Source organism: Chanodichthys erythropterus, chromosome 11 (assembly GCF_024489055.1).
Source record: "Chanodichthys erythropterus isolate Z2021 chromosome 11, ASM2448905v1, whole genome shotgun sequence".
NCBI classification, from domain to species: domain Eukaryota; kingdom Metazoa; phylum Chordata; class Actinopteri; order Cypriniformes; family Xenocyprididae; genus Chanodichthys; species Chanodichthys erythropterus.
Window position 1 is genome coordinate 21,915,285 of NC_090231.1, and position 12,706 is coordinate 21,927,990.

Consider the following 12,706-nt stretch of genomic DNA (forward strand, 5'->3'; position numbering starts at 1 on the left):
ATCTACAGTGCTCAGTGTAAATGAGTACACCCCCTTTGAAAAGTAACATTTTAAACAACATCTCAATGAACACAAAAACAATTTCCAAAATGTTGACAAGACTAAGTTTTATAAAACATCTGTTTAACTTATAACATGAAAGTAAGGTTGATAATATAACTTAGATTACACATTTTTCAGTTTTCCTCAAATTAGGGTGATGCAAAAATGAGTACCCCCCAACCCCCCCCCACACACACACACACAACAAAAACTACTACATCTAGTACCTCGTATGGCCTCCATGATTTTTTAATGACAGCACCAAGTCTTCTAGGCATGCAACATCTATCTTTTTCCATTCTTCAAGAATGACCTCTTTTAGAGACTGGATGCTGGATGGAGAGTGATGCTCAGCTTGTCTCTTCAGAATTCCCCATAGGTGTTCGATTGGGTTCAGAACAGGAGCCACTGAATGACTTTCACCCTGTTCTTCTTCAGAAATGTGTTTAGAATCATTGTCATATTGGAAAAGTGCAGGACAACCAAGGGCACGGAGTGATGGTAGCATCTTCTCTTTCAGTATTGAGCAGTACATCTGTGAATTCATGATGCCACCAATGAAATGCAGCTCCCCAACACCAGCAGCACTCATGCAGCCCCACATAAGGACACTGCCACCATGATTCACTGTAGGCACTATGCATTTTTCTTTGTATTCCTCACCTTTGTGATGCCATACAGTTTTGAAGCCATCAGTTCCAAAAACATTTATCTTGGTCTCATTACTCCAGAGTATAAACCACTGCTAGCTGTCTCTTGTCACAGAAGTCAGACACAGCCAAAACAAACGTTGTTACATTATTTTCCTGTTCTCCTGAAACAATCTACATTGTAAAAAGTGCTATATGAATAAAGGTGACTTGACTGATATTTATAGTAACATTTATTGTGCATTAATGTTGTCCTACTGCCCTTTGTCAAGTCAAGTCACTTTTATTTATATAGCACTTAGAATACAGATTGTTTCTAAGCAGCTTTACAGTGATAACAGGAAAATAATGATCAATGATACAAATAATTCCATTCTGCTGTAACGCATCACTGAAAAAAGAAATGGAGCTTATAGTAAGACAACTTTTCTTTGAGAATGAACTTTGCTTCACTAGTTCCCAGAATCAAGCTCTGAGACTGTAAGTAATGTGTGGGAGTTTCTGTACAGTAAGAAAGTGCAATGACTGTGTTTCTTTGGTAATGAGTGGTTTAAGTTGTTTGTGGATTTCTTGTTCTATTTATATCTGTCCATTTATAGTAAACAACAGTGATGAGTGTGAAAGTTGATCTTACCTACTGAGCTGGTTTTGCTAGTTACGGTGTATTTTTCCACACACTGTGCCAAAAAGTCTGACATGGAAATTACTTTGGGGATTTAGCAAAAGGAAAAAGGTGTTTTTTAAAGAATTGTTTACTCTCTTCCTCCCACCAGTGTATACAGTTTTTATGAGAGCAGAAAACTTTCTCAGCTTGTATTCGCACATTACACTTTTATACAAAATGGCTTTTTTTTTTTTTTTTTGTAAGCCACACAATTTGATTTGTTCTACTAATCAGTTGTTAGTACACTCTAAAAATAGATGGTTCTGTAGAGCATCTTTCCTCATATAAAACTTACTGGGAATTATGCTTCTTGTGAAACATAAAGAAACAGGTTAAAATGTATAGTTATTACTATAGTAACATGTAAAGTGTAAAAAAGACACTGTAAAAAACTGCTACCTAGAAACATATCATGGAAGTAAGCTAAACAATACAAAATAATTATCTTTTGAACAATAAACCCCAAAAATTACATCGAATTCAAAATAATGAAAAATATTCATTTTATATATTATCACAACTAAAAATGAAGCAAACTGTGAATAACACCATTCACTACTTTCCACTCACTGATGTCTCTATATATAGATTATAAGCATATTATTATATGATATGATTTATTGATCAATATTTCACAGTGTTTCAAAGCAACTGGAGTAGCATTTAGATTTCTGTTTCCCACTTAGAAATGATTAGCTTGATCATTCATGTGCTCTGAATGTGTAATTACAATATTTCTATATGAAGAGTCTACATGAAGAGCATATTATTCCTTTTAAATCTGTAACTGTCAAAAAATCTTTTGAAGCACCTAGTAAAATGTCTTTAAATTAACTTTTAAATTGTAACTTACCATTTAAACTCTCAGAAACTGAGAAAGCTCTTCTAATCCAAAGTTACTGTCAGAACCATGTAAATGATGCAATTTATTAAAGCTACATGATCAGTCATGTGACCTGGACTAATATTCTGCAATCATGTCCTGAAAAAAAAGATGAAATCTTTAGATTTTTACTGTAATCTCAGTTATCCATCCCACCAGCAGTATCTTGAGCCATTGTCTGCTCTGATCCCTACTGTAAATGGATAATCCACCATGGACAATCCAAAAATAAAAAATACTAATTTATTCACGCACATTGACTTCCATCAAGCAGGTTTGGTTTCTTAGTTGTTGTTTTTTTTTTTGTTTGTTTGTTTGTTTTTTTTGATCATTTAATTATATTGTTCATTATTTAATTATAATAATTTATTCATGTGTTCAGTTAACAAATGCTGCTAGAGCATTGTAATTTTTCTACAATTCCTCAATGTAAAAAGAAAATAATTTACACAAGTCTTGCTATAAGATTTATTTATACTCTAAATTATATTACACACTATTCAATTGGTGGCCTCATTTCATGATGTTCTGTTGTGCTGATGTTCTGTGTTCTGTTGAACACTGATCAACTCACACATCAGTTGTGGTAAACAGAAGCTCAAGAATGTGTTACGCAGCATGCAAGAGGTTTGTTCTTGCGCATCAAGCAGGTTCGGTTGAGCTTCTGTTTATGTGCGCTGATCAATGTTTATATGTGAATAAAAGCCTAATTCAATCTGTTCACCATATAAAGCGATCAAGTCTCTTAAGAAAATTTGGACTCAATTCAAATGGGTTAGTTTCACGATCTCTATATGAACTTTTTGAAGCGTCAAAGTGTCAGTTGCGTAGCTGTGGAGAAGATCTTCATTTGTGTTCCAAAGATGAACGAAAGTCTTACAGGTGTGAAACAACATGCGAATAAAAGCCTAAATTAAATATGTTCATTATATAAAGCGATCAATTCTCTTCAGAAAATTTGGAAAAACTAAAACAATCAATTAGTTTTACAATCTCTTTATGAACTTTTTGAAGTGTCAAAGTAGTATTTGCATAGCTGTTTATGAAGGGACAGAAAGCTAGATTTCATCAAAGTCTTACGGGTTTGGAACGACATGAGGGTGAGTAAATAATGACATAATTTTCCCTTGTAGAATTGTATGTGTGTATATATTTTGTCATTTAATGCCAGTGTAATATAATATAGAGTATAATGTACATTTATTTTTTAAAATGAAAATATAAAAAAACTCAATAAATTAAGTTAGATCTTTTGGATGGTACAGTCATGTGACCTGGACTATAATACTGAAATCACATCCCAAAAAAGGATGTAATGTTTTGTCAATGTCAATCGCAGGTATTCACTCGTGAAGCAGTATGCTCAGTCACCGTCCACTATCCCTCCCTTAAACATTATAGGTCTGCAGTAAGAAGCTGTCTTTCTAGTCTCTAGGATGCTTTTATTGAAAATATTATTTTATGTTTTAATTATTTCTTCGCTTTATAAACAAACATTTACAAAAAACTGGTGTGTGTTTGTGTGTGTGTTTCCCACCAAGTATTTAATGCAATCACCAAAGTATTTCATAATAATGCTTTTTTTATTATATTGATTACAATATTCACATTGTTTACTTTATACATGCTATAATAGAAAACATTTGTTATACTATGAAAATATAATATACATTAAAATTTACATACATAAATACAAAAGTGCAAAACAGAAGTAGAAGTGACTCACATACTTTAGTGCAAAATACTTAATAACTGCTGGTATTTGTCTCTGTGCATCTGGTAAACAGTAAAACATGTTCAATTTCGGCATAGTTCATAATAGTAGTTGCTCACATCACGGTCAGAGTCCAATGATGGGAGGACTCCTGTGCTCGGGCTTCAAGTAGCAGTAGTGGGAGTAATCTGCTTCCTCCACCTGGTTGTTGAACCACTTAGTGGGCACCTGGTACCCGTTCTCATCTTCGAGCTCCTCGTCGCTGGACGTCTCAAACTCAGGTAGCGTTGATGAGTCCTCTACAGAGTTCTTTTTCCAGTGCTGTACATGTTTTCTCTTCTGTTTCTGCTCCTTTCCGTCCTCTGTGCTGCTCACGCAGTTCCGGCAAACTCTCACTGGCTTGGAGGAGATGTTGGGTAGCAAGGCCCGGCTCTTCGAGCAAGCTTGACATACTATATAACCGCATCTCCGGCAGTGGTGCCTCCGAATGGCAATGTTGAAGCGCTTTGAGCAGCGCATGCAGATGGCTGAAGCCATGTCAGGGATCCAGGTGGCAGCAAACTTCTCTGCATCATTGCCATTGGGGAGACCCTTATTTTGCATGTGGAGGGCCCTGCACCTTTCAATGTGCTCCATCCATGCGTTTTTTTCCTCGGGCGAGGCTGCCGACACGTAGAAAGACTTGCGTGGCATGCGGATGAGCCATTGGTTGGCCATGGCCATTCCGTCTTCCAGATCTTCCTGCTGCACCTCCTCCAAAGGAATGATCCTCTGCTTATTGTACCAGCGACCGGGCACCATGACGCTACCATAGACCAAGATGTCGTTGAAGAGGAAGAACATTTTGGGTTTGGGTCCACGCCTGCACAGCTTCAACAAGCAGCCCTCTCCCACAAGAAGACGTTCGGGTTTTAGAAGCATCTTTCCAGTGCGGCCGAAAGAGCTCTCCACCGCCTGGATTCGCTCTCGGTTCTGAAGAGTAAAGGTCGGATGTGCTGCCATTGGTGCTGCCTGTAAAATGTCAAAGTATTGACAAGGTCAAATTGATTTTTGGCTGTACTTTTAAATCAACAATCTTTCAAATATTTTAAAATATATTAATCCACAAAGGAGCTACCAAATACCTGATTGTCGTGGAAAATTAACGTTGGGTAAAAAGACGCTGTATCTGTTCGTCCTTTGAGCTCCAATAAAAAATGTGATGAAAATACTCCTCTGCGTTCGGCACTAAAAGTCACTTCTTTTAATTTGCCAGTCGGTTGAGACAGACCTTTTATACTGTGTCATAAGCTTGTCTTTCCTGTTTGAAAAGGGGAAATTCCACAACTGCTCAGCAGTATTCTACTATTTTATGTTACCTTCCTTGTTCTTGACTGGCAGAAACTCAGACACATTCAAAACATACTGACACAAAATATTTTGAATGATGTCAGATTCAAGTCCTGAGTGTAATATATGCAGTCACAGAATGGAACATTTATGATAATTCTGGTATTTTTGGTGCTGTGTTTTTTGCATAATTTATTTCACAGTGTATGATTAAAAAGATGCATGCATTAATGCATGTTATTGTTGACTAAAATGAAAACTATTAAAATCGGTTTCATGAACTCTAGACACTGTGTTCCAAATGATCATGCAAGTGACTTTCAGTACAATAAACATTTAAAACAGATTTTAGTTTTTCAAAGAAAGTTTGTTTTATTTCTCATCTTTTTAGATGACTGGTATCAGTCTCAGGTTTGTTTAAGTTTGCCAAGTCTTCTTGGGTAAATGGAAAACCTACCGAAAGAGGTTGTTCCACATTATTATAACACATTCTCGTGCAACATGGGGAGGAAGAAAGATCTTTCTGAAGATGAAAAACGTGAAGTGGTGCAATGTCTTGCAAAAGGCATGAAAACAACTAATGTTGTGAGAAAACTGAATAGACTATCAAAGTAACACTTAACACATCATAATCAAGAAAAATTACTACATTTTGCATGAGGCTACCGTATAGTTGTAGATATAGAATCCCTTTTATATATTAAGACGATACAATAAAAATCAAGTTAAAAAAAAATCAAAAACAAAATATGAGAAAAATATTTTAAATATAAGGGAAAGAGCAAAATACTGAACTTGGTTAAGGTATTTATCTATCAAATTTATTTGGCAAAAAAGGCAAACTACATTTACACAATGTAAAAATGCAAAAAAAAAAAAAAAAAAAAAAAACCCTCATGAAAAAGCAAACACTGACTACAACTTAATCAGTTAATATTTTGCAATTTGGCATGTTTTATTGCATTATCACATATAAAAATGGACTCCAAGCAACTACACAACATGTTTACAAAATCTTTACAAATTTTTAATAATATTTGTATAAAGGGTGATGTCATTTTCCCAGGCTGAACATCCCTTTTGGCCACTACTGTATGTGAAAACAGATATTATGGAGTCATTTTTAAATAATTACATGTTTATGAATGTGCTTAAACATGCAGTTCCCTTGACAATGTGCAAGCTGTAAAAGTGTGGGCTGAAGTGAACAACATTTGTTGTTTATCTGATTAAACAGTATTGGCTTAGATAACAGAGAAATCTTTATCTGATTCATTAGGTAGGTGGCAAAAAAACAACAGAGCTTTGGCCCTTAAAACATTCGGGTGGCATAGCCAGTCTAGCAAGTTTTTTTTTGTTTTGTATTTTTTTTTTTTACAGAGAAAAATATGAAAAGTGACTACAAATGACAGGCTTGTTATAGGGCACATCTGTTTAATACATATAACAACCTGAAATTTTATATGTGACAATTAATAGGCTACATAATATTTTTTGTAAAATATAAAGTGATTTGAAGGAAGTCTGCACACTTATGATGCAACATCATGACATCAGAGAACGAGATTAAGTGTAAGGAACCTCTTTTCTCATAAAAGACATTGCACATGAGAATGATGAATGGACTTCTTGTGTATTTGCATGTATGATCACTTCCAGGGCTGTCGTTTTTCAGTACATAAAAAGCAGTTGATGTTTTCAGCTTCCTTTAATTCAGACACTGCTGCCAAAATCTGTACTATGCTCTCAGCACTGAATGCCAAATAATTTTTCTAAGCTAATATAGTTAGTAACAAACTCTTACGTACTTAAAAGGGATAGTTCACCCAAAACTAGAAAAAAAAAAAATCTCACCATTTACTCACCCTCAAGTTGTTCTAAACCTGTATGAAGTTCTTTTTCGTCTGAACACAAAAGATGATATTTTGAAGAAAGTCGGTAACCAAACAGTTTCTGGTCCTCATTGACTTCCATAATATACTATGGAACTCAATGGGGACAATCAATGGTTTGGTTACCCACATTCTTCAAAATATCTTCTTTTGTGTTCAGCAGAAGAAACTCATACAGGTTTGGAACAACTTGAGGGTGAGTGAATGACAATTTTCATTTTTGGATGAACTATCCCTTTAATTGCAAAACCTGTTCCGAGTTTAGGAATGTGGAGACTCCCTGGCATTACCAGAAGAGGCATTAATAAGTCACTTGAAGGAAAAAAAAAAAACATGACCAAGTCTCCAAGAATCAGGTCTAGGTTCACAGAAGGAAAAAAATAAGTTCCTTGTTTTGTAAACAGGCAAAGATTACGACATACCACTGAAAAAGAACCACAACTTCAAAATCACACTAACTCAGTATACACTTTGAACTCCTGTGATCATGTGCTCATTCAAGTACACTGAAGATACTGCATCTAACAATACTTTGCTTGTTTTATACACCCACCATGGGAAATAATTGTGCAATATAAACATACTTGTGGATATATTGTCATACCATTGTCTTACGGAAGTAATGGTATTTGGTACTTATGATTTATTAGTTTCTTTTTAATTTTTAGTGAATTTGCAGTGCTGACTACCCTTGTTGACTAAATGAGGTCATAACCAAAGGGTTTTGTATAATATACGGAAGTGGCAGGTACCAGGGATCGTTTAAAAAGAGAGAGAGAGAGAGAGAGAGAGAGAGAGAGAGAGAGAGAGAGAGAGAGAGAGAGAGAGAGAGAGAGAGAGAGAGAGAGAGAGAGAGAGAGAGAGAGAGAGAGAGAGAGAGAGAGAGAGGTCAATGTTTATTCCTCCTATCTCCTCCCCCCCAAAAAAAGGTCTCCCCCTGGTGGACAATCAAACAACTACTTTTCCTAAATGCCCAATATAGTTTCATGCTTGACCAGATACAAGGTATATACTGAAAATATGTCCTTATGGTCATATAACCATCTTTTCAAAAATGTGTACAAATGGAGCAATAATAATTATAAAGTAAAAACAAATCCATAATGATTGAGCGTCTGCACTTTATAGTCTCCCAGGCTCCAGTACCAGCCCACAGTTAAAAATGACACAACGTTTAAGACTTTCCATTACAAGTCAATGGTTCCTTTTACTTTGAATTTCTTTGCGGACCTCTCACTGGAACGCAGTTCAAATGTACTGCCGTAGATGTGAGTTACAAAATCACCAATTTCCACACTGAACACACTATTCCTCTTTGGAATTACTGTAGAGCGAGAAAGAGAAAAAAGAGAAAAGTCACTATCCAGAGGGAATTATTGAATAGCATATTTCTACAATGAATAAGCAACACTTTTTGAGAGGTGAAGTCAGTTCATTTGGTAAATGGGGTTCTGAGAGGTGGCTAATGACTGTTGTGAGGAAGTGTGTTCATGACACAATAAGGATTTGACTTCAGTCTGGACTAGGGCTGTTTTCACAACATGATTATCGTGGCCAGAATAATTCAAAATAATATTACAGCGATATCTATAGAAATGTTGAAAAAAATAATAATGCTATAAATCAAATTCATGATATAAATCATTCACTGACTTCAATCGAACAATGACTATTTACTTTTAGAGTTGCTGTACAGCCGAAATGAACTCTGTTGCATCACTGAACCATTTTCCTGTTATCATTGTAAAGCTGCTTTGAAACAAAACAAAAAAAAATGTCTAAAAATGTCCTTTTACAAAATAAAAAAAACACTCCCACACAGACTTTTCTCGGGTGTGGGTTGAGTGTCATTTCCTCTGACATGATTTTGTGCAGCAGTAATAGCTACAAACTGCTCCATCTTTTTACCGTTTTATGATGGGTACTATGCTGGACATGACCTCTACTATGTTGGAGTGTCAACCAGATTGCTGCTGGCGCTGGATTATTTATGATATATATAACGTAACATGATATCAATATTTTATTTTTTAAACGTCACATCGTGTTTCTATTTAAAGTTGTGAATGTAACGCAAAATTTGAATAATCGCATAAAACAGTTGCACATAAAGCAACGTTTCCATTCAAAATCGTCACTTCTTGGGAAATTGCTGCAAAATATCTGTAACAAAGATCTAAGTTGCTGCAATTGGTGAAACCACTGTGGACCTTTTTGGGTACATCATAAATGTTGTGTGCATCAGAGTGCACAGACGAAACAATATACACTGTTGCGTTATTTTTCATTTAGATACTTGGTGTTTGGAATGAAAATGTGAGAGAGAGTTCTGGGAGGTCATTATACCCAACCATTTTGATGGCATTTCAGAATAACTAAATCAACATTTTAGATGCTGTGCAGTGAAATTGGTCTGCTGGTTATTCCAGTTATCCAATCACTTTCTCTGTTAAAGCAAAGTCACGCAAGTTTCTTTTGTTGTTGCGCATCAAGGGATTTATTCTCTAACTGTTTTTCCATCATAGTTTATTTGCTTGTCTTGTTGGATAGTAAAAAAGATCCACCTCAATTGAATGCATTTTTTTAATTTACATTTCAAGTGCATTCTGGTGATTCTGTTGTCTGGCTATCACCAGACCAAGCTCAATTTAAAATTGAACATTGGTCTGGGGAGTTTGCTAGGTATTTTCTACTGCACAAGAGGCGTGATCAACGAGCATTAGCCACGCAATTGGATAGTCCTTCACCCGGATCATTGATCTAATTGGTTGACATACTTTTGCAGAGCGATGCGAAAACTCCAGACAGGCTTAGTTTGTATTGGTTTGTAGCATTGATCAGCGGTTTGCAGAAGCAGCAATGGCATCTAGCGATTTTTGCAGGTTGTGCAAAAAAACATGAAAGTGATTGATATTTACACCCACTCGAGCAATTTGTTTCCTAAACTAAAAGAAGTCATTAAGCATCGTTGAGAGGTTAAAAGGAATTGGATTGACGGTCGTGCGAGAGACGTCATTGTGTTATACCCGCCCAGAGCCATAGAAAGAGCTCTGTACCCGCCAATAGCGAGCAAGGTGGATAAGCCAGTCTGTGATTAGTTCCCGCAAAAGTGTAACAGATGCAGCAGAAATGAATGTACGGGTTTCCAGACTGAGTTGCTGGGCGAAATCAAATCGCCGGCAGATCAGGCTGGGTTTACCCAGTCTAGTGATTCTGTCCAGTGTTTTTCAATGAAATATCCAAAAACATACATAAAAATAGGCTTGAACTTTTTTTGCACTCAGAGGCTCCTCCATTTTTTTTTATCTAGAGGACAGAAGCTTGGTTTAGCATCTTTGAGTACCGACATGCTCACTCACAATAGTGAAATGCTGTGAAACCTGTACAAATAATTTAATTTACGCATATACCTTTTAGTTTGTCCTCTTTTGTGATGATTTTGAAGATGTGCTTCATTTCCTGTACCAAGATGCCAGTGAGACCCACATACGAGGGGCATTTTGATCTGACAACTATAAGGAAAAAAGATGAGAGAAAGAGAACATGACATTCCACTATTCACTCAAAATAGCACCATTAAATCGAAAATCTGGATATACTGGATATACTGCCGCTAAACCAAAAATGTGTGCCTTTGTGTGCAGATATTTTCAAATGTGCATGACGTTGTACCTGTTAAAATTGCACCATGGAAATCAGCTTTCAGGAGCTTCTGCTGGATCATCTGTGGGTTGCTGTATTCAAAAGAAACAGGCAGCACATTCACGGAGCGTTAGCAAGACTGGAATTGAAATTAGAGGTACCCATGAGCCAGAAATTCTGAAGAGCATCTTCCTAAAATTATTACATGCATCTTACCTTCCTGGTTTCAATCCATTGCATAGGTCCTCAATGTACTGTTTCCATAGCTCATGCAGAGGCAAGAAGAGTTCATATCTAAAATCACATCCATAAACAAAGACACATTATTTTAGTGATAAGCAGAAGTTTTACCAATATAATATAGTGCATGATACAACACTATAAGGTGAAAGAGAGTATAAACATATAATGAAACCTCCAATACAGACTTTTGATGTTCAGGTTTGAGCTGGAATAATTTTAGCCGTCTTCTTTCTTTGGCATTCAGTCCCTTGGCCTTCCTTTTCTTTCCCTTCTTTTTCGGTCTCTTATATTCCAGAACTACTGCCTTGTACAACATCATCTCCTCAATGGTTGCATCTTTCATTTGGGAAAGGCTATTTTTCAGGAACGCTTTGGTGAAGGCCTCTGCTTTCGTACTATCTGAAGACTGTGAAAAGTGACATTCAGAATCTTATTTGACAAGTCTGTAAAGTTCCCAGAATAACTATACATTATGAAATGCTTAACAGATCATAAATTAGAAAGATGAAAATAAACCATGAAACAGCTTAAGGAACTAATGTTAATGATCACCTCAACTCCCAAAAGAGCGCTTTCCTTTGGTGGGATCCGGGACTCCAGCACTGTGAATGTGAAAACAGATCAAATATAGCATTTATTACGCTTGTCCTTCATTTTGTTTTCTTTGGTAAATGACCATAATGTTATATTTAACACGATCCAAGATGGTCACAACATAATACATTAAAAAGTATAAGTTTCTTTCTTTCTTTTTAATTTTTCACTCAACATTGCATTACTGCCATCTATTGATAACAGATCAGAAACTCTACTTTCTCCTCCTCAGAGTCCCACCAAAAGCTTAACCAGCGCTGCGTGTTAATCTCCTCTGGTTTCGCTTCCAGCAATATTAGATTAATAGGACCATGATCAATATAACAGCACCATCAAACTTACATTCCATAGTTCAAAACACACAGTATCCAAAAAAGCTGCTGCTAGAATCACACGTGCTGACAGGAGTCAGGACATACGAGATGATCACCGATTCAGACCGAAGAAATCGAGCACGCATCATTCATCTCAGAATCACAGTCCAAACTAACAAAAAATAATACTGTGAAAAGGAGGATGTGTTTCTCGATATCTCTTTAAGGGTTATTAAAGATTATTTATGACCATTTAATTTAGCAAAAAAAAAAAAAAAAAATGTTAATCTAGAATAAAACATTTAGCTAACAGTAAAAGAGAATATTTTAAAGGGATAGTTCACCCAAAAATGAAAATTCTGTCATCATTTACTCCCCTCAAGCTCCAAACCTGTTTAAATGTATTTGTTCTGCTGTACACAAAGGATGATATTCGGAAGAATGTTTGTAAACAAGCAGACCCCCTTCCTAATTGCCTACCATAGTAGGAAATAAATATACTATGTGCCATCAAGCATAACCTGATATTGCAGAGTTCAACATGTTCCTGGGTCAACATTTTTGTTGATCCTAGAACAACATTCAAATCAACCAATCAGATTTGAGGGACAAGTTTACAGATTATATCAAGTTTAGGCTTAAAATCATGAATTGGTGCTTCTAGATCAGTGTTATTCATCTATCATTTCCCTTTGATTTTTGGGATAACTTGTGGGTAGGGTTAGGTTTAGGGGTAGGA

General features: G+C 36.0%; 2 protein-coding genes across 3 annotated transcripts; both read right to left on the reverse strand.

Moving 5' to 3' along the window:
- Nucleotides 1-3,266: 3,266 nt before the first annotated feature.
- Nucleotides 3,267-5,199, reverse strand: plekhf1 (pleckstrin homology domain containing, family F (with FYVE domain) member 1). The gene is made up of 2 exons (XM_067402057.1): nt 5,078-5,199; nt 3,267-4,964 (listed from the first exon to the last, which is right to left on the reverse strand). Exon 2 carries the CDS (start codon nt 4,953-4,955, stop codon nt 4,080-4,082), a length of 876 nt encoding a protein of 291 aa, XP_067258158.1. The 5' UTR covers nt 4,956-4,964; nt 5,078-5,199; the 3' UTR covers nt 3,267-4,079.
- On the reverse strand, nt 5,125-12,084 carry pop4 (POP4 homolog, ribonuclease P/MRP subunit). Of its 2 annotated transcripts, none has more exons than XM_067402059.1 (7): nt 11,996-12,084; nt 11,612-11,661; nt 11,245-11,465; nt 11,033-11,110; nt 10,847-10,908; nt 10,585-10,686; nt 5,125-5,253 (listed from the first exon to the last, which is right to left on the reverse strand). In XM_067402059.1, exons 1-7 carry the CDS (start codon nt 12,000-12,002, stop codon nt 5,237-5,239), a joined length of 537 nt encoding a protein of 178 aa, XP_067258160.1. In that variant the 5' UTR covers nt 12,003-12,084; the 3' UTR covers nt 5,125-5,236. The 2 variants fall into 2 exon arrangements, with proteins under 2 accessions (XP_067258160.1, XP_067258159.1); XM_067402058.1 differs by lacking the exon at nt 5,125-5,253 and adding an exon at nt 8,000-8,498.
- Between the last annotated feature and the right edge of the window lie 622 nt (nt 12,085-12,706).

Bases quoted from the DNA above. Each gene is read 5' to 3' on its own strand.
- plekhf1 (XM_067402057.1), bottom strand. From the start codon at position 4,955: ATGGCAGCACATCCGACCTTTACTCTTCAGAACCGAGAGCGAATCCAG.
- pop4 (XM_067402058.1), bottom strand. The intron at 10,687-10,846 runs GTACAACGTCAT...TTTTCCTTATAG, and splicing joins CCATGGTGCAATTTTAACAG to TTGTCAGATCAAAATGCCCC. The intron at 8,499-10,584 runs GTATATGCGTAA...CTCGCTCTACAG, and splicing joins AAAAGAGGACAAACTAAAAG to TAATTCCAAAGAGGAATAGT.